The sequence below is a fragment of the Cygnus olor genome, chromosome 4, assembly GCF_009769625.2.
Source record: "Cygnus olor isolate bCygOlo1 chromosome 4, bCygOlo1.pri.v2, whole genome shotgun sequence".
Taxonomy (NCBI): Eukaryota; Metazoa; Chordata; class Aves; order Anseriformes; family Anatidae; genus Cygnus; species Cygnus olor.
Genome location: NC_049172.1, coordinates 50,223,844 through 50,243,304, shown reverse-complemented (window position 1 = coordinate 50,243,304; position 19,461 = coordinate 50,223,844). Strand labels below are relative to the sequence as shown.

General features: G+C 35.8%; 1 protein-coding gene across 19 annotated transcripts in view; it reads left to right on the top strand.

The window, feature by feature from the left end:
* DCUN1D4 (defective in cullin neddylation 1 domain containing 4) overlaps positions 1 to 16,294 on the top strand; it is a 36,284-nt gene extending 19,990 nt beyond the window's left edge. For 15 of the 19 annotated variants that reach the window (XM_040556878.1, XM_040556877.1, XM_040556895.1 and 12 more), the window contains 7 exons: positions 6,076 to 6,167; positions 8,589 to 8,659; positions 9,639 to 9,730; positions 10,583 to 10,691; positions 14,704 to 14,808; positions 15,267 to 15,369; positions 15,480 to 16,294. In XM_040556878.1, the coding sequence (XP_040412812.1) occupies positions 6,076 to 6,167; positions 8,589 to 8,659; positions 9,639 to 9,730; positions 10,583 to 10,691; positions 14,704 to 14,808; positions 15,267 to 15,369; positions 15,480 to 15,535 (628 nt within the window). In that variant the 3' untranslated portion in view covers positions 15,536 to 16,294. Of the gene's footprint in view, positions 1 to 6,075; positions 6,168 to 7,214; positions 7,342 to 8,588; positions 8,660 to 9,638; positions 9,731 to 10,582; positions 10,692 to 14,703; positions 14,809 to 15,266; positions 15,370 to 15,460 lie in introns of those variants that run through there. The other 4 variants (XM_040556881.1, XM_040556880.1, XM_040556879.1 and 1 more) reach the window with 3 other exon arrangements.
* The last annotated feature ends 3,167 nt before the right edge of the window (positions 16,295 to 19,461 follow it).

Here is a 19,461-nt window from a genome sequence, read left to right as displayed (position 1 = left end):
ATTTGGGAGTGCTGATTTTGTGCATAGACTACTTATGAAAAAACAAAGATCCTGTTGTTCTTTAGCATCCTACCCGTACACAATAAGAGCCTGGATTCTATTAATATTTTCACCTTGAACCATGAATGTAGTATTTGAGTGGGAGGGATTTTTTTGCCAGATGATGTATAGTGAAAATAACTCGGTGTGTTTACCTCTGGATCACAGTGAGATTCATCTTGTCATAGAGAACGGTATTAGAAGTAGACAGTTTAGCACACGCCAGAAGATAATGACTTGAAGACTTGGTTTGTATTTCCCTCTTGGTTTGACAGTATTGACCTTATTGTTCTTACAGCTCTCACAGTCTGGGGTATTCTCAAATTGGACTTACAAATCTATATTCTGTATGTTACTCTTCCATCATTGTGTTAAAGGTCATAGAAAAGGTAAAAACAAGTTTCATCTGAAGATAGTTGCTAGGTGGGAGTATATTTCTGTGTATCTGTTATGCCAAAGATTGGGTTGTGGGAAAAATGAGCCTTGTAACATAACGTCTTCTTTCCAATAGTCTCATCTAAAAAGAAAATAATTCTACTCTTTACTCCAGAGTCATGCTGAGGGGAAAAATCTGACAGTCATGGGTATTTGGACTGTAGAGTGATGAAAAACAGGGAAGTATATCTGCTTCCTTGAAAGCTATGTCTTCAAGCAATTAGATCTACAGGTCTAATACGTCCTGGATGTGTGTGTGGATCACATAAAGACATAGTAATATGAAAAACAAATTTGTTTGGAGTTACTAGCCCCATACTCTATAGTGAAAAACTGAAGCTTTGAAAACACGGTCAACACAATATTATTAATATGGGAAACTAAAATAGGAGCATACTAACCTTGGAAATTTTCAAAACCTTTGGTATTGAGAGGCTTCTTTGTTCCTCTGTCATTTACCAACTGGCTTGCCATGCAGGCAGCCTGTGTTACCTACTGTCATGGATGTCTAGACCTTATTCCTTGAAGCAGATGTTTTCAAGTAGGCACAGATGTAATTTGTTTTTCTATACCTTTTCAGTGAACTTGACTTAATAGTTATGAAGAAACTTAACTGGAAGTTTGTCAGTACATATGCTGTTATACTGTTAAAGTGAGCCTCGTTAAGTTCAAAACATTAGTTAAAATGTTCAGAGATGATTGTGAGCCTTTATGTAGGGAGGGATAAGACATTGATGCATGAAATTTACCAGTCAAGTGAATTTGTCCTGCAAGTTGCTTTAGACAATCTTTGTTGTACCTTGCAAGTAGTTAGAATCTCTTCTTTTACTTGATTCTACTATGGTATTTATGAAACTATTGCTAAAATCGTTGTTGTGAATAAATTAAGCTTAAAAAAATCCTTTCATTTTCTTGCACGGATGAAAATTCTCAACCAAAACTTTAAAATAGCTTAATTACAATTAATGAAAGTAATCGGGGGCATCTTCTTCAATCAAAAGTTTACATCTTTCAAAAAATAAATAATCTGAAAGCAACTAGTTAGGTAGTGCAAAGCTTAAAAGGAGGTTAAGTTCTGGTTGCATAGAAACAAAGCAGTCCAGCAAAGCTGCTGTTGGTAAACTTGTTAGTATTTTCGTTCAGGAAACTGGACATCTGAAATGAGCAGGCTGTAAGTCTTCATGAGGGGATACCATTATTTATTTTTCCTCTTTTTAAAATAAGCTAATGACCGGATTCCACAATCAAGAGAACGTTTTGTATGACCTAAGCTTCATGCTTTCACTGATCTCATCTTGAATATTTTGGAGCCACACAGCCCAGGACTGCTGCTGTGGTAGGTGGAGCTCTAAGAAATTCCAGTACAGTTGAAGCTTGCTCAGAGCAGGAGTGGATTCAACTGTAATAAATTGAAGAGAATTACCGCTTGTTCTTTTTGCTGGAAGTATCCACGAATTCTTACGATGGGGTCTAGTCACCCCATAATAGCTAGGTGGAATTTTCATGCTTTTGCTTTCCCACCAAATCAGGTACATAAAGAGGAAAATAATCTGGGTCATGAATGATCATCCTTTGAAAGAAATGTGAAAGACTTGGGTTTTGTATTATTTTGTTTCAGTCTAAACATAGCACTTTGAGTTATAAACTGAATGCCTCATCTTTATTGCAGGGACATTGCAATTGCATAGCTGATAAGAGTAGTTCAAAAATAAGTTAAGAAGTGAGTGTTAGGAGTCAGCTATGAGGTTGGTGTCTGATTATAAAAAGTTTGGATTCCTTGCCCGGTGTGCAGTAAGCCAATCCACACACTATATTGAGATATTGTTTATATCAGAACTGCACAAGTCTGAGTAACCAGGTGGTTTCCTGCAGAGCTGGCACCCTAAGGATTACCTGTGCCACTATTTATACAATCCCTTATCACTACATTTACGTGTTTGTGCAATCCCCTAGTCTCCAGTTGGCTACCTAATTAGCTGACATGACAGAATCATTCTGCCTGTCCTCAGAAAGGGAGGGTCCCTTGTTGGTCTGGGGTCTCCCATTCCGGGGGGGTGATTTTTACTATTATAATGTGGATACTGCATGGATACTTCACATTAGAATACTCCTATCTTTGTTTTTCAGCCACCTGTTCAGGTTAGGTTGATTGGTGACACGTTAAGTCAGGATGTTTCCCTCAAAAATGAGCAGTTCGTCAGTTAATTATCCTTTAGATGTCTCCAAGTTCTGGGTCATCTTGACCTTTTCTCAAAGTACATGTTTTCTCTTTTTCACACAAAACGGAGTCAAGTATACACTGATAATCAGTGTATACTTAAGCAGTTAGTTCCTTCACTTCTGGATTGTGACTGAAATTCTACAGGTTTCTGTTACGGACCATCAGTGCACAAGCAAGTTACAAACTATAGCGTCGTAAACGTAACCATCATGCCTCTTTGGAGGTACTGGTGCTGGGCATCTGGAGACAGCTGTGAGCCACTGAGGACTTGCTGTTTAAACCCTCTGGTCTGTTCAGTAGATGTTTGGTGCTCACAAAGTATTCAGACATCTACCCTGTGCACTCTGGCAGTTTGTGTACATCTGTGCACCAAGAGAGACTATCCTTAGCATGAAGACAAGGCACATCATCTTACAGTACATACAGAGACATTCCAAAGACAGGAGAAATATTCTAAGGTACAAAATGGATGCCAGACTTCTCTGTCAGTTTGTGGTTTTCACCTCTGCACATTCGTTTCTCAAGACAATCAAATCTGGACTGATGGTAGTTCAGAGGACACAGTCTTTGGAACCACCTCTACCCAGGGCTGCCAGGTTGGGCTGGCTGTGAGAGTTGAACTGGGCTTTCTTCGGCTGTGATCTCAGAGGCTTGTCTGGTTACTTGTTTGTAACTCCCTCTCATCTCACTTCCTGAAGCAATTCGGGGATTAGGAGTCTCTTGCTAGTAAAAATAGCTGGTTTGTCTAGACTGGGAGGGGAAACTCATTTGGTATTTAGAGTAAGCAGGGTGATAATGGCCTTCATCTATATGTGAGAGCTAACTAGCACCAGGTTTCCTTTGGTGTTACCTGCTTCTGTTGTTTTCCTTTTCAAGCGATCATCTCACAGAATACGTGCTCTGCTGTTAGTTCCTTTAGGTGGAGAGAACAACATCTATGATTCATCCAGCCATCTTTGTTGCGTGTTTTTGTTCATGGTCTGCTTTGATTACAAACCTGATACGGTGTCACATCCACTTGTAATCGATGTCTGGTAATTAGCTTGTAGCAGAGGTTAGGATGGCCCAAGATGATACCCTTTCTCCCTGTCTGTTTCTGAGTTTTGTGAAGTAGTTTCTCTTGGAAGATCTATAATCAATTCTGGTTTCTGAGAAAAAAGATTTCAGCAGCCAGGTACTGCGTTTCTTGAACAATGTTAGAGGAAAGAGCATTGTGCTTTGAGTTACTTGGCTGTGTGTTGGGCACACGTGGACTTTACTAATGAATATTGTTGTTTCTTCCAGTTCCTGTCTTTAGCCTTTAGTACAGCAAATGAGCTGCAATCGCTTATCAGTCCTATGAAAACTTGTTCTGCTTAGATGCAGTGAAGGTATAAAAAGGGGTGCTTTTTTGTTCTAATTTTCCATTCCTCTTACACATATGGTTTCTCTTACACCAACTATTATTGTTGGTGTCTTGGTTCAGGTTACAGTATTAACTCTGCCACTTGAAGATGCAGGAATCCTTTTTCTGAAATACTTGGATGATCCAGAGCTCTGTCAATAAGCAGTTCTTGAGGGTTCCTTTCCAGACCTGCTGTTCACATACTGACAGCTAGTATGTTGATGAGTTCAGTGAACAAGTAGGGGAAGCACTTTCTTATCAACCCTTCATAAGAAAAATACATTTATTCTTGTGGTGAGTGTTTGTCTTAGGGAACCACACTAGCTTTCCGTGTTCTAGGCCGTTAGACTAGGTACTTAAGACTCCTCGAATAAAAATGTTGAAGAGCTCCTGCTGCAATCAGTTTTCAAGTTTGTATTCCAGTTGGTGTTACAAGTATATAAATATTTGTTTCTGAAACATGGATGGATGGCATTTGGCTGTAGGGTTTCAGTTTGTTGCAAGATCATCATGTTTCAGTACAGTGGTAATTTTCCTTTGTCTTGAAATTTCTTCAGATTTTCATTTGTATGTGTTTTCCAATTAGCAGTTTATCATTTTGCTGTGACCAATGTTACTTTTCTAATAGTTAATTCTTTTTTAAAGAACTATGACAGTAAATATGAAGTAGTTCGTGTGCTCCTGTCAGCATGATGTCACCGTTAACTAGATACGGTTCCTTGTAGCTGATAACTACAAGCAGCTAGGTAGAAGATGGTAGGATAGTGTACTCCAAACTCATAAGTATAGACATCTTTTACATGTCTTTCAAGAAGGGCAAAGTAGTGATGAAATCAACTCCAAATTAATTTTATCAAGTTATTTCAGATTGGCTAATTGGTTCAAGGAGCACTTTGTTGTCCTCCCCCAGCAGGGCTTGACACTAAGAGGAAGGGGCAGCATGCTTGGAACATGTATAGAGCTGTTCTCGGCTTCCTCCTCTAGTCCAAGCCATTTGTTACTTGGCTCTTTTCAGCTTCTGAGCCTGAGCTACCACAGAGTGGTGAAAATGGTTCAGAGAGTGTATATGCAGCAGTGAGCAGCTACTTGGACTGCTGAGTCTCTTCCCTTTAACAGGCCATCACAAGTGGTATTGTCACTCTTTCAGAAAAGTCTAAACAGGATGGAGTAACTCATCAACTTCCATTGTACGTTCTGTGTTTGAGGTGTTTCAGATGCTAAATTCAGGAGACTGGTACTTCAGTGGCATTTCTTGAATGCAGACAAAATTCCTTAAGCTCCTTGTCTGAGGAGAGCATTACCCCAGGAGTCATCTCTGCAGGGAAGGCAGTGCTGCTGGTCTGGCTTTGCACTTAACTGTTTACCCCGTGATGAAGTTACTGTCAGTGGGGACCTGTAACCTGGGGGTTGTTTTTTGTTGATTTTTTTTTCTTTTATTTCTTGTGTTACCAGCTTACTGGCTTTATAATAATGTTAGTGTGTGGGTCGTGCCTATTTCGGTCCTTATCCTTCTTACAAAATTTTTGAGGAGGCAAAAAGAGTATGTTAGGTTCTCCTCAGTTAATAAATATTCAAAAGTGCTTGAAGTCTGTGTATACCTACATGTGGGACCTGTATTGACTGTGACATGGAATCACTGTGGGTTTACACCCACAGCCAAGTTGCAGCCCGTCAGTTGGTTATGGTGATTGCTAGTATGCACAAGTCTTACTTGGACTTGCACAAGGTACTTTGGGGTTGAAATTGAACCAAACTATCTGTTGTAAGGAAAGTTCATGCACAGGGATAACTTATGGACCAGTTGAAGTGTGACAGACTGAGCAAATACAGAAGGTTCAATAATTCTTATTCTGCTAAGCAGTTCCCAAAATGACTTATTATGAGGTCAGAATGTTGAGTAAACTAGTTAATGAAAGAAAATGTGTTGCTGCTTATAGTGGCTGTTGACTAAAAGGTTGCTTTAAAAAAACTGATGGATTCTTTTTTTTTTTTAAAGTATGTATAGAAAATATGATTCGACTAGAATAAAAGCAGAAGAAGAAGTCTTTTCAAGTAAGAGATGCTTAGAATGGTTCTATGAATATGCAGGTAAGGGTGAAATGCAAATTTCCTGATAACAATTTAATATACATTGGAATATGAAAATTGCATTAACCGATCTTTTCCAAGACTAAATACGGAGACTTTTTGTAAAAGATTTAAAGAAGCTTTTCTTATGTTTTGCATAGCATGAAGTTGAAGAGTTCAAGGGGTAATTTTGTCTTTGTCTCTGTTCTATAAAAAGAATGGAGGAGGTGTGTATCTTGAAATACTTTAGAATATGAATACTTTACTATTCCAATTTATAGTAAAGCTGTACTTCTGTCCAAAATGTTGTTACCTCTGTGGCTTTAGAGGTCATACCAGCTACCATGATAGCACTGAGTAGTGCAGAAATAAGCTTTAGGGGAAGGTATGTCTGTAATTCAAAAATAACTAACTAAATAAAAGGTAGGGAAAAAGGTAAAATTAATTATGTTGCTGCCAAATGTGGTTCTAGTTTCCAGCATAGAAGCAAATAAGACTGTTATGGAATACTTGAATTTGTCTTTGAGCATTTTTCCATTACAGAGTATATGGAAGGTTGACTGAATCATTGCCCTTATGTATGAGAACTTCCTTCACATATTGCTTTAGGATTATTAATTATCATCTATGGTCACGAGATAATCCTTTGACAGTAAAATCATGGGGCGTTATTCATTTTCATTTTTTCTACACGTGCTTTTGTGAAGGGGAGGACTTGACGTATGGGGAAAAATAATCTCATGACTCTAAAGAAGACCCAAAGGAAATGAAATAGGTGGTTGACAAAGGAAACGAGGTCATCTTGCAGTTTTCTGATGTTGTTTTGGATAATGTTGCTCACTGTTTGTTCTGTTTTGTCTGCTGCTTACATGTAATGAAGATTGACTTAATTTGATGTAATAAAATCATTTTTCTCTTCTAATAAAATTATATACACTAAATTAATTAGTTTGAGATCTCACTTGTCTGTTGCAGTCTGTGAGAGGAGATTCAGACAAATTCAAGCCAAATTTAACCTGTTAGATTCTGCGCCTTTCTGACCAGCTTGATTTATTTTTTTTACTCTAGCAACAGGGATAACTCATTTTTGTCAAGACTTTGGTGGAGAGAAGGGATGAAAGGAAGGCTGTGTATGAAAGAACTTTTGGTTTTCCATTGGCTGCATACACCAAGATAAAACAGAGAAAAGTGGAGAGTATGATCTTGTTTACTGTATTGAATAACATTGTAAAAAATGAAACTTCAAATAATAATAATCTCTTTTGTGCTCTTGCTTTAAAGTTTTCTCCTTTATGTATGCAGACAGTTGACACTGCATTTGTTTTTTCTTTTTCCCTGGTGTGTCTTTACATTACAGAATGAGTGTTTTTTTAAAGGTTCTTGTGTGCACTCAAGTGTGAGTGGGAGGATGTCATAGGAAGATGGGAAGAGATATTTTTAAACCTTGTTATTTCTAGAATAGTGGGTCACCTAATAATAAAGCATAGACTGATATTTCCTCTATTAAACCTCTTGCTTGCATATTTGATCTTTACATTGGATGAAAGTAAGGATTTCTGCCTCTAATGTTTTTTTCAAAATGACCCCTTTGTAATGGGAATAAAATAATTTAACAAAATAGTTCAAATACTCATCATGCTTCAAAAAAATACAACAACTGCACAATGCAATTAAGGCCTGTATATTTTTGTCAACAGCATAGGGGAGAAGCTATGAATATCTTGACTTCATAGCATCCGTTCTAATGGTAGTACATTTTAATAAAATTTGGTTTTGAACTGTTTTTCATTTAAAGTCAGCTAAGAAATAGCTGTGTGTAATATCTTCCTTCCCCATGCAGTTACTAAAATTCACATAATGTGCAGCCATGTTGTTATTGTCATATGAATAAACAGGAGCATGAAATTTTTATTTCAGGGTCTTTTTTGTAAATGGCATTTTATAAAGATAGAGTATAAATGAGACAATAAGGAATAAGGTTCTGGGAATGTCAGTCTCATGTATCATATATATCTAAACATATTCTGATGTGATATGATTTTATGGTAACAGTAAAGATTCAAGCTGAGAAATGAGTTTCAATAGTCATTGTTTGCTCATTTAACTATGCTAATATTACTTGGATGTTCTGCTAGTCTTAGGTGCATTCTTAAAGATCTTACTCATTGACTCTTTCAAGATTGTCTCAGTAACTGGATAGAATAAAGGATGCTTGCAAGAGTGAAAAGTTATTCTCTATTTTTTTCTGTATTTGTTTGCAAAGGTGAGGTAAAGATATGTGTATCCAAGTCTGATAGTAAGTGAGGAAATACTGCATGTCAAAACAAAGCAAACTAAAGTGTATGGAAGTTCACATTGTACTGTGTGATTACATTTCTCTTGTGCTCTACAGATCAGTCCATTTTAATTTTCAGAGATATGTAAAATGTATTTTGTTTGCAGGCACTGATGACATTGTAGGGCCTGAAGGAATGGAGAAATTTTGTGAAGACATTGGAGTAGAACCAGAAAATGTAAGTTAAGGCATCTTTTGAATGGAGCTTGGTGTGTTACGATATAGATGAACCCGTCTTAGTTACATTAATTTTCCATCAAAAATTACAAATGGAAATTTTGGAGGAAAAAAAAATATATAAACCAGAGAGGTTTAAATACACTTTTGGAACCAACTTGCCTTTATTCTAAACCCAAAGCGCTTAACTTGGCTAAAAACCCATTTTGGCTTTGCTGTAACCCCTTCTCTTTCTTTTCGCCGCTTCCCTCCCATCACAAGAAAGAAATGAAAAAATAAAAAATTAAAAGGTGATGGTGTCTTTTCTAAGACAACACTGGAATTTTAATGTAACAGCTACAAACTAGTTTTTTTCTAGGAGAGAAGGGGATTTCAAATATTGTGAGCAATGTTAGCACTCCCATTATGCCATATCAAAACCCAAATAAGGAGAATATCACAGAATCACAGAATCATCTAGGTTGGAAGAGACCTCCAAGATCACCCAGTCTAACCTTTGACCTAACACTAACAAGTATATGTTTTCCAATTTATGTGTACAATATATGTTTCTCTTAGTTTTTCATATGTGTATATATATTCCTCTTATTTTTTTAATGTCAAATGTAACTTGTCTCAAATCAGTGCTTAGATTTTGTAAAAGTTTTGTAGCTTGTACACCATCTCATATTCTTCATGGCTGCAATGAGCAGTATATTACTACAGTGGCATTTTATGAATGCTGCCTTGAAGAAGGTGGCTACTGGTAACCTGATTGATATTGCCTATCTTTGTGCTGCTGTCGTTTTGTTTGAATTATGTCTAAGTTTGTGGTATTTAAATTATTTAATTTATTTAACTTTAAAGCAGTTGCTCATTAGCAAAATCCTGAAAATATTGTTTATATTGATAAATATTTGTAGCCTACTAAACAGTAACTGTTTGAAAAATGTCTGGATGTTTCTGTTAATATTTTTCATTCTTTTTTTCCTCTTAAACAGGTTGTTATGCTTGTATTAGCGTGGAAGTTGGATGCACAAAACATGGGCTACTTTACGTTACAAGAATGGTTAAAAGGAATGACATCACTACAGTAAGTGCTTTGAAAAACCTCTAAGTTTTTTTTAATAGTAAATGTAAATAAAATAGTAAAGTTTTTTTAGAAAAAATATGCCTTGATGTTTTTAATCGTAAAACTTAGAGCAGATCAGAAGGAATATGTATTTCCTACTGCTTATGGTTATTCAGAGACAGCTTGAAGCCTGACAGCTGCATGTTAAATAGGTTTAAAATATCTACAGTCTCAAGAAAACAAATGTCATGAGGTACATTGTTTTCATCTGCAACTGCATCTGTCTTTGTCACTGGATTTATGTATTTCACTTTCTAACCTTTACTGTCATTGCATATGAATTAGATATTGATATGTTGTTAGATTATGTGCAGTTTAAAATGCTAAATAGTGCAACCCCTTTTTGTGAATGGATTTTCGTTTTCTTTTCTACAGTTGAGAGCTTTATGGCATACTTAACATAAAAGTAGTTGAATAACCATGTTTCAAAGAGTGTGGGGGAAAGACTTACCTTACAAAGCAGAATCACTAAAACTGTGTATAAGTTGTATAGTTTTGCTGAAGCTATAGAAGTATAGTTTCCCTTCTGTGGTTTGCTGGTAGATTGCTTTGTGTAGACAAGATCTGGGTTTAATCTATTGGAGAGTGCATTTTCTGCAAACCCAAACAACTTTTTATCAGAGTAGCAGCATAAGACTGATATTTTATCTAAATCCATTTCATGCTGTGGGTTAAATCAAGGCATCTTATGCGTATAAACTCATGCCTTCGTGTTTTGTAGAGTTACGGGGACACATTTTACAGATTCTCTTTTAAAAACACCAGACATTTGTATAAGAATGTACACTGTAAATTCACTCTTTTTTTTTGTAGATGTGATACTACAGAAAAACTGAGAAATTCTCTGGATTACTTGAGATCTTTATTAAATGAGCCTACCAATTTTAAACTTATTTATAGATACGCATTTGACTTTGCACGGGTGAGTACTGCAGAAGGCCATCATCTTAACTGAGACTTTGGTTTCATGGGTAATGTTTAAGAGACCATAGACCTCTAAGTATGTTTCTCTTAACATTAAATTTGTTCTCTTTTAACAAATGGAAATGTTCACTTTCTTTAAAAAAAAAAAGTATACGCAAATTGACAGAATTGGAAAGGAAAAGTATAGGATGTTTGATGTTTTAGTGTTTAGGCATATTTTATCTTTCTGCTTCAAATGAGAAAAAATAATTTAAGCCTTATTCTGTTGAACTTACTTCCACTGGCTTACCCTATTTTTTGTTTGATTTTTGTGAGCATAGATGTATTTAAAATGAGGAAGCACTTCAGGCATTTCTGCAAGTGGTAAAAATAATATAAGGTTATAATATAAATACTGGTTTAAGAAAATTGTTCGAAGGCCATTAATGATGTTCTCAGCATTTATTGAACAATATCCTAATACCAGCCTCCCTGCTGAGGTAACATAAGAAAAAATAAGAAAAATTTGAACTGCTAGCAATTCTGATAGTTAAGTCTCTCATAAATAACTCACACTGGTATATCATTGCTTCCTGCATGTCAACATGGAGAGTTTTGTGGTAGTTCGCTTTTAACCAAGCTGGATATGAGAATGTATGGAGTTAGTATGTGAGAAGCAAAAGACATAGCAACATCTTAATACCTCCTTTGCTGTGTACTTAACCCCAGCAGGCAGCTAAACACCACACACCTGCTTACTTCTTCTCACCCTCTTATAGTGGTACAGGGGAAAGGGAAAGGAAGAGTAAAAGCAAAAAAAACCAAACAAAACTGTGGGCTGAGATAAATGTTCATTAAGCAAGGGAGAAGTGAAAGAAGAGAGAGAAAAAACAAGTGATGCAAAGGCAATTGCTTACCACCTCCCATAGGTAAAACAATGTCTAGCCAGTTCTGGAGCAAAAGATGGCTAACTTCCCTAAACTTGTTCCTCTCTTTTATTCCTGAGCACGTTGCTATAGGGCATGGAATATCTTTGCTTGGTTTGGGTCATCTGCCTGGTTGCATCCCCTCTCAACATCCGGGACAACTACAGTCTGTTTACTGGGAGGGCAGAGAGAGAAGCAGAGAAGGCCTTGATGTTGTGCAAACACAATTTAGCACTAGCTAAAACATTGCTGTGTTATCAGCTTTGTTTTGGTCACAGATGTGAAACTGCACCAGAGAAGCTGCTGTGAAGAAAACTAATTCCATCCTAGCTAGACCCAGTATACCGTGTGAAGGTTTATTCCACTGATTTTGCTGAAAGTGAAATGCAAAGGCTAGAAATACCTAACATTGACAAAGAAGTTCAAGATATTGATGAAGTATTTTGAACTGATTAAAAAAAATCTTACTAATAGCAAATCTGAATCAGCTGGTGGTCTGTCAAAAATAAATGAAGAAACTTTAAAGGAGGACAGTGGGTAGGGAATTTTCAAGAGGTTCCAAATTGATGTGACAAACATAGGTCTTAAGAAGGAATTTTAAACAGACAGATGCTGTGATACCATTTGAAAGAAAAACAAAACAAAATGAAAAAAACACAATTGTAGAACTGCAAGTTGAAGTTGTATCAATAGTGGAATTGTTGAACCTATCGAAGACTAATAGAATTATCAAACTTCTAATGGTACGGAGGCAAGGGAAATCTATATAGGTAGTGGCTTCCTGTGTAAACAGAAATGAATGCTAACACAGATTATATTTATCTGGATGCAGCAGATGAATTTGAACATGATTTTTATCAGAATAATGGAATGGTTGAAAGAAAAAGCTGATGGGAGCAACTTCGGTTTTGACTGAGATTTGTATAGTTTCTGTCAGAGAGGTAGTCATTGCAGGGAGGTGCTAAGTGGCAAAAAACAGTTTTCAAAACTTCCCAAGTTTTAAGAGAGTTTTTGAGAGTGTCTGTTATGATTTGGTATTTTAGAGTTGATCAATTAAAAATAAGTATCATCTAGGTTTGATGTGGCATGCACAGTTTTAAGTTAACATTAATTGGACTTGAATTATTTTGAAATACCATGTGTAGTTATTAAGCACAAACACATTCCTTGCTTTGTTTACCATTGTTACTGCTAAGTTTGAGAACATACAGAGGCAGGTGATTCATGGCTTGGTGTTTTATCCAAAATATTTGGGGGAAAAAAAGATCTTGAAAAGACTAGCGGTACTGTAAAACAAATACTGAAATTTATCAGAGTTTATCAGTATTTTCTCTACTGCATCCAAGAAAGATTGCAAGTATCTGGAATGTACGTTAACGAAAAATATCGTGGCCAAAGTAAAGGCAATGGGGGCTGATTTCATTAATACTTGAGTGTGTGGGAAGAATTAAAAGTATATAAGTAGTACTGAAAATAAGATGTATGCTCACAGCAGTGTGATTTCTACTTAAAGATGTTGGTGACAGAGGTAAGGTGTAAACTGACTTCGGAAAGAGGATTAGTTTTTAGAACTATTCGACACTGGAAATAAGTGAAAGGCTTGTATCACCCTAATACAAAGATGCCTCTGCAGGTTTGTCTTTCAGCATTATTACTAATCAAAAAGCTTTGTTCATCCTAGAATTTACTTTATTCCTCTAGGTCAGATTGAATGAAGTCTCTCATATTTAATGATGAGAACGTAAAACAGTTTGTGGTGTTTTTGCAGGCCTCCCCACTTCCCTTCCAGAATGAATCTGCGTTAAATTCTGTCTATACAATTTTAGAAGTGAGGTGTGTTTTGAATTGTTTCAAGATAGAATAATCTTGCAGCTAAGACATTAAGTTGTCAGAGAACTGGGATCTTGCTTTACCACATCCTTCCCGTGTGATGAAGACAATTATGTTTTGAGATATTTTAAAAAATAAAAACACAGAAAACCCTGTGTATTTTGTTACATGTAGACACGTTACTGCACTTTCAGAGGTGAAGCATAGGGCTGAATTCTTTGTCTTATGTAGCTGTCTTGCACTGTTTTATTAGGCACTCCTAATATCCCTGCTTTTTCTGAAGTTAGACATTCCTGTTTGCAATCATGAGTGCAAAAGATATCAAGGTCAACAGTAGCCCATACAGATTTTTTTTTCCTTTGTGACTTCCTTTCTGAATTTGTAGCTTAATGCTATAAACAAGATATAAAAGGGTGGTTTGTTATGTCCAATCTGTCATAAAAATTTGTTTAATTTCAAGGCAACAAATGTAGATGGTTAAACTACTTGAACTAATGAAATAGACTCTTAGGTTTATGTACGTGTTGCTTTTGAGATGTGCAGAAGTCATGTTACCAAATAAACTAACTATCCCACTGATCAGATGTAATGAATCTGCTAGGTACAGATTATTCTTGTTGTTCTTTAGAAGACAAACTAACCAAACAAACCGAAACCCCACAAAAGCAGCAACAATCAACAAAAATCTCCTGTCTCCACAAGCCATAACATACCACTGTGATGCTGACATAAAACTGGGTTAGTTCTGAGATGAGTCTGCATGTGCTAGGTGTTAAGATATTGTGTTCCCTCCACTTGTAATCGGTAGAAGAGCAGAACAGAGAATCTCCTCTGGTCACTCTCACGTAGTGTTATCTGATAGCTGGTTAGCTATCTTCTTTTGGTTCGTGTAGCTTTAAGAAAACCTCAGGAAATATGTAGTGGTACTATTTTTTTAAGACACTTATGGTTATGCAGATACCCATACCAGCATTTGCATGAATGTGTAATGGCCATTGTTTTCTTGAAGGGTCTTAAGTCGTGAACAAGAGTATATTCCTCCTCAATACTTTCTCAAAAAAAAAGAAAGGTCATTGTTATAGAAAGCATCCTCTCTTTATAGCAGGCCATTAGCTGTGAGGAAGGAAGTCTTACTAGGGGATTGCATTTTAATAAAAAACAGGGTTAGATTTATGAACGTATGAACTGTAGTCTAGGCAGCAGGGATAATTGAAAAATCCCAAGAAAAATCCCTTTTTTGTTCCTTGACTTCTTGTCTTTTTCTGTTTGACACAGGAAAAGGACCAGCGCAGCCTAGACATAAACACTGCCAAGTGTATGTTGGGCCTTCTTTTAGGAAAAACATGGTCTCTTTTTCCAGTATTTCACCAGTTTCTAGAGGTAAGAAGGTTGAAACATAATTACTTTATTTTGTCTGCCTTCTATGACACTATTTTAATTAGATATCGAATGAACAGCTACAATTTTTTTTCTGATTTTTAAAATATGCTAACTCCTCCAGTACTGCACTTGTAACTGGTTATCTTTACTTTCTTCCTGTTCCTCAAATCCCTATGATGTTAAGGTTTATTTAATGTGGGACAAAGTATAGAATGTCTTTCATTTGCTTCTGGAGTTGCATTCTATTGATGCGTGGTTGTTCACTGGCAGATGTCTTAGTGGGAAACGTGATGTATTCAACACTGAGTTGACTATTTAGTGTCTTTTTAAATCTTGCTTAGTTTTAGTTGATATAAATAAAAACATAATTCATCACAAGGCTTAAATTTTCTGTAAGAAAATCTGAATTTGAGGGAGTTAAATATATTTCAGTAATTCACGTTTCTTGCCTTAAGCAGCAATCAAAATACAAAGTTATCAATAAGGACCAATGGTGTAATGTTCTTGAATTCAGCAGAACAATTAACCTTGACCTCAGTAATTATGATGAAGATGGAGCCTGTAAGTACTGGCATATGTTGGTGTTCAAAAATAATTTGTTTCTCTGAGATTAATCATTTGGTGTCCTCTTACAAAATTTTGTAAAATGCAGTTATTTGATCTCTCTACAGGGCCAGTATTGTTGGATGAGTTTGTGGAATGGTATAAAGGAAAACAGATGACGTAGGAGTTTAACTATGCACAGCCACTCAAGAGTCACTGTTACCACAGTTATGTCAACCATTAGCCATAAACTGCTATTTGTATCAAAGTGCATGCTGCTTTTCTTGCACTGCGTTCCTTTTGCAGGGAACTTTTGATGTTTGCTATTTAACAAGCTAGCTATGCTTGCTGTGTAGCATTGTTCTCTTTGAAGGCTGCTTTGCATTTTGTATTTACACTACAGATTGGTGAACTTGCCAGCGTCTTCACTGTGATTATGTGTATATTGCTGTCTAAATTTTGTATATGTGTATAAAAAAAAAGCTTCAACTAGGGATTATTTCTGCAGAAATGTATTGTAAAAATAATTTTGTGGCATATTTCTAGTCATCACTTACATGTTGAAACTTTAGTTCTTTTGCTTTTCTTTTGGTCTCAAATGTAGCATTTCAGAAAATGAAATGAATAGACTGCTTGGACATAGTTACGCTGAAGAACTATTGTCAATTTTAATGTTACTGTTTGAGATGCCATTTTCTGAGGGGAGAAGACATGCTGTGACTTTCTTCACGGGAATTCGCCAAACATAACCTATTGCTTAATAGGAGTGAAACGTTGGTGTCTTAAAAAAAAATCGTATATATATATATAAATATTAAAACACTGTAATAGTTGTATATGCCACAGATGATTTCCATTTGAAGAAAAAAGTGACTTTTTAATGTTAAAACTGCAGTAGTCATTACAGGTACAAATGAACGAATTAAAGTACCTTTTAAAAATGGGTTTTAGACTTTTGTAAATTGCCTTTGGCATATTCCTTTTAATTTTTGGTGTACCGAGAGTGTTTGGACTATGTTGCAATATAGTGAAATTTTAAAGTTCTAGGTAAAATTAGTGGTCTGGGGAATAGTCTGCTCACCCCTAGCACATAGGTAGTGCAGATTTCTTTTTTTTTTGATTTGTAATATTAGTCTTTCCCATGGTCTCTAACTTTGTGTTTGAGTAATTAAACCTATTAGATTGAATAGTTAAAACATTACTTTTTCTTTTCCACTGGGGATTGAAATTTCCTAGCAGAATGTCCATTGCAGGCAATGGGCACGTTAAACACCAGCATTGCATGACAGTACTTTTTTCTTAGGGACCACATACATCCTATTTTACTAATTTCCCTATTTGTATAGGAGAGTTCTAGTGGTAACTGTGGGGAAGATGAGCGAGTGGAATGATGTTTAATTTCTGTACTTTTCTCCCATTATCTTTACCTTACCATTCTTTATTAAAAACATTAGTGTTGATTTTTATAAATAGGTTCTTGAAGTATCCGGTGCTACTAAACTTTGGGTCCTAAGGATTTAGTGAAATGTTCCCTATTCATTCATGGAACATTTAACAAAAAAGGGCCAGTGGATGTTTTGGAACAAAGAATAACATTACTTTTCTGTAGAAATATTTGACAAGGTATTGGCTGTTTTGACATTTCTTCAGAATGCAATCTGGGGTGTTGGGGGAGAGGATGTGTCTTAGGTTGAATGTGAAATTGTCAGCTGTACTGAAGGTCCTATTCTATTATAACTGAGTTTGGGAACAACTGTCATTAACTTGACTACTTTCAGGACAAGGTCTAGTTTAGCAAATGCTCGTTCGTCTGCTGTCCTGGACTGGGAGGTTGTACCTGTGCTATGGGTGGTCAAATTCTGTTCAAATCTGTGTTTTGTTGTTGACGGTTTTTGTTTGTCAGACTAAGCTGCCAAAGACAAAAATTGTTTGTGTGTATTTGTGTATATTTGTATATACATAAATATACAATCTGTATACATATACAAACCCCAAAATTTCAAGATGCTGATGGGGAAAATACTACTTTTCCTCATGAAATATTCATGTCTGGATTTCCATGGCACTAAATAAATAGCATTCTTTAAAGTTAGTAGTGGTAAAACATACATTGTCATTGCTTTTTCTTGTCCTAATAAACATAACCTTAATTCCATGTTGGATGCCAGTTTGCACAGGAATTTAGTTTAGTGGAGTGCGGTATTTAATGTTTACAATAAGCCTCTTACTAAAACACACGTTTTATTAAGACTTCTGATGTAAATGTGTATATTACCATAGTATAACCATAGTAAATATCAGTGGAGCTGCTGGTTTAGTTCTTAAAATAATTAACTTAGAAGCAATATAACTCATAACATCAGGCTAAATTGTGTTTGCTAAAATTTTAAGTGAAATACTGGAGTTGTTCTTAAAAGTTAGGCTAGTTACTGACTCTAGAACACTATTTAGCACAAATTGGCGTGAATACTGCTAAAATACAACGTTTGCATAAAAAGTTTTGTATGGCACAAATAATTTGGCTTCCAGTAAAGGAAGCAGAGCCAAAGACACTTTTAATCTATTATTTTTATAGGTGTAATTTTCACATAACAGGGTCAACAGAAATCTCTTCAGTTAAGCAGGTGTTCTTTTTCCAAGTTTGCTAATGTTTAGTGGAATACAAAATTTGACAGCAAAGTAAACAGAGGAAAACAAAGCTCAGAAAGTATTCATGCTGTATAAACAAACTCTTCATTTTTTTTCCTTTGGGTAAAAGTAATTTGGAGTGATGGAAAGGAAGAATGTGTTCACAAATGGATTAGATACTGCAGATATTATCTTCCGCTTGCAACCAAGATGAATCTGTAGTCTTCAGGTGGTTTATAACAAGTAACTTCATAAAATAAATCACAAAATCCAAGCTGACAACTTACAGAGACAGAAATGGACTGAAACAGACATGTATGGCTTGATAACTGTCCCTGTGTCACTCATCCTTCTGTTTTTGCTGTTTGCTGACCAGCAAAGGAGCCTAACATTGCTAGTCTTGTATTTTGCCGAAATTCCCTCTAGTTTTTAAATAATTGTGGAAATTTAACTAAGCCACTCAATTTACCTTGTATTTAGTACAAGTTTGGTGTTTGCTTTTTTGTTTGTTACACTGTCATATAATTGGTGTCCCCCCACCCATTTGAATAATAATATCCAAAACATCTTGATGTCTTTAACAAGATACCAAGAGGTCATTCTGGCAGAAATGCCACAAGTCTTGTGCTAATCCTTCTGGGGTAATATAACTGCACTTATAGCAGAAACTTGATGGTCTATGTACAATCCATGCTTGGTATTGGGAAGAAGTAAAGTAGAAAGCCAGTTATTCAAAGAAAAACAGCATCCAGAGACACTTTAAGTTGATAGATGACAAACATTTGGAGCTCTTTACTATTCAAATAACTGTAGAGAATATTAGTAACAGAAACATTTCACAAATTAAATTTGTGTATATTTCATTTTACAGCAAGATAATTTTAAATATTAATTTTAATTCTTTTTCAAGAAATGTGAGGAGGATGGAATTTTTTGGAATTCTTTATGTATGTGAGGTTTCATCTGAAACCTGTTTAAGGTTGCCTTTAAGCCACAAATATTTGTGTCACCTTTGTGTGGCCTTTTCTGACATATGTAGAGGACTGGAGACTTGCCCCGTTTTATCACAAATACATGCATTTTATTTCATCACAAATACACTTGCACAATCAAAAGTAGCTTTAGCTTATTGTTACTGGGTTAATGTTCCTAAGTTACCTTTTTTGGAGGGCAAAAAATACGGATTTCAGTTGTGTTAGTTTTCCCAGATTTCTGTTGACTCTTGATCACAAGTCTGACATTGTTGAATGCTCTTGAAATTCATGTAGACAGCTTTAAAGGTTAGCTTGTGCCCTGCTTTTAATTATAACTGCTAAAATACCTCTTTATAAGCCTTATATTTTATCCTTTCATATTGCTATGAGTGTAGAATCCAGCCACCAACTAAACCCAACTAAACAGTTGTCTGTAACTGAGACTGAAACGTGGGGTTGTTTTTTAGTATTTTTCCCCTCTGTGTGTATGTGTGTTGTCACCAAATAG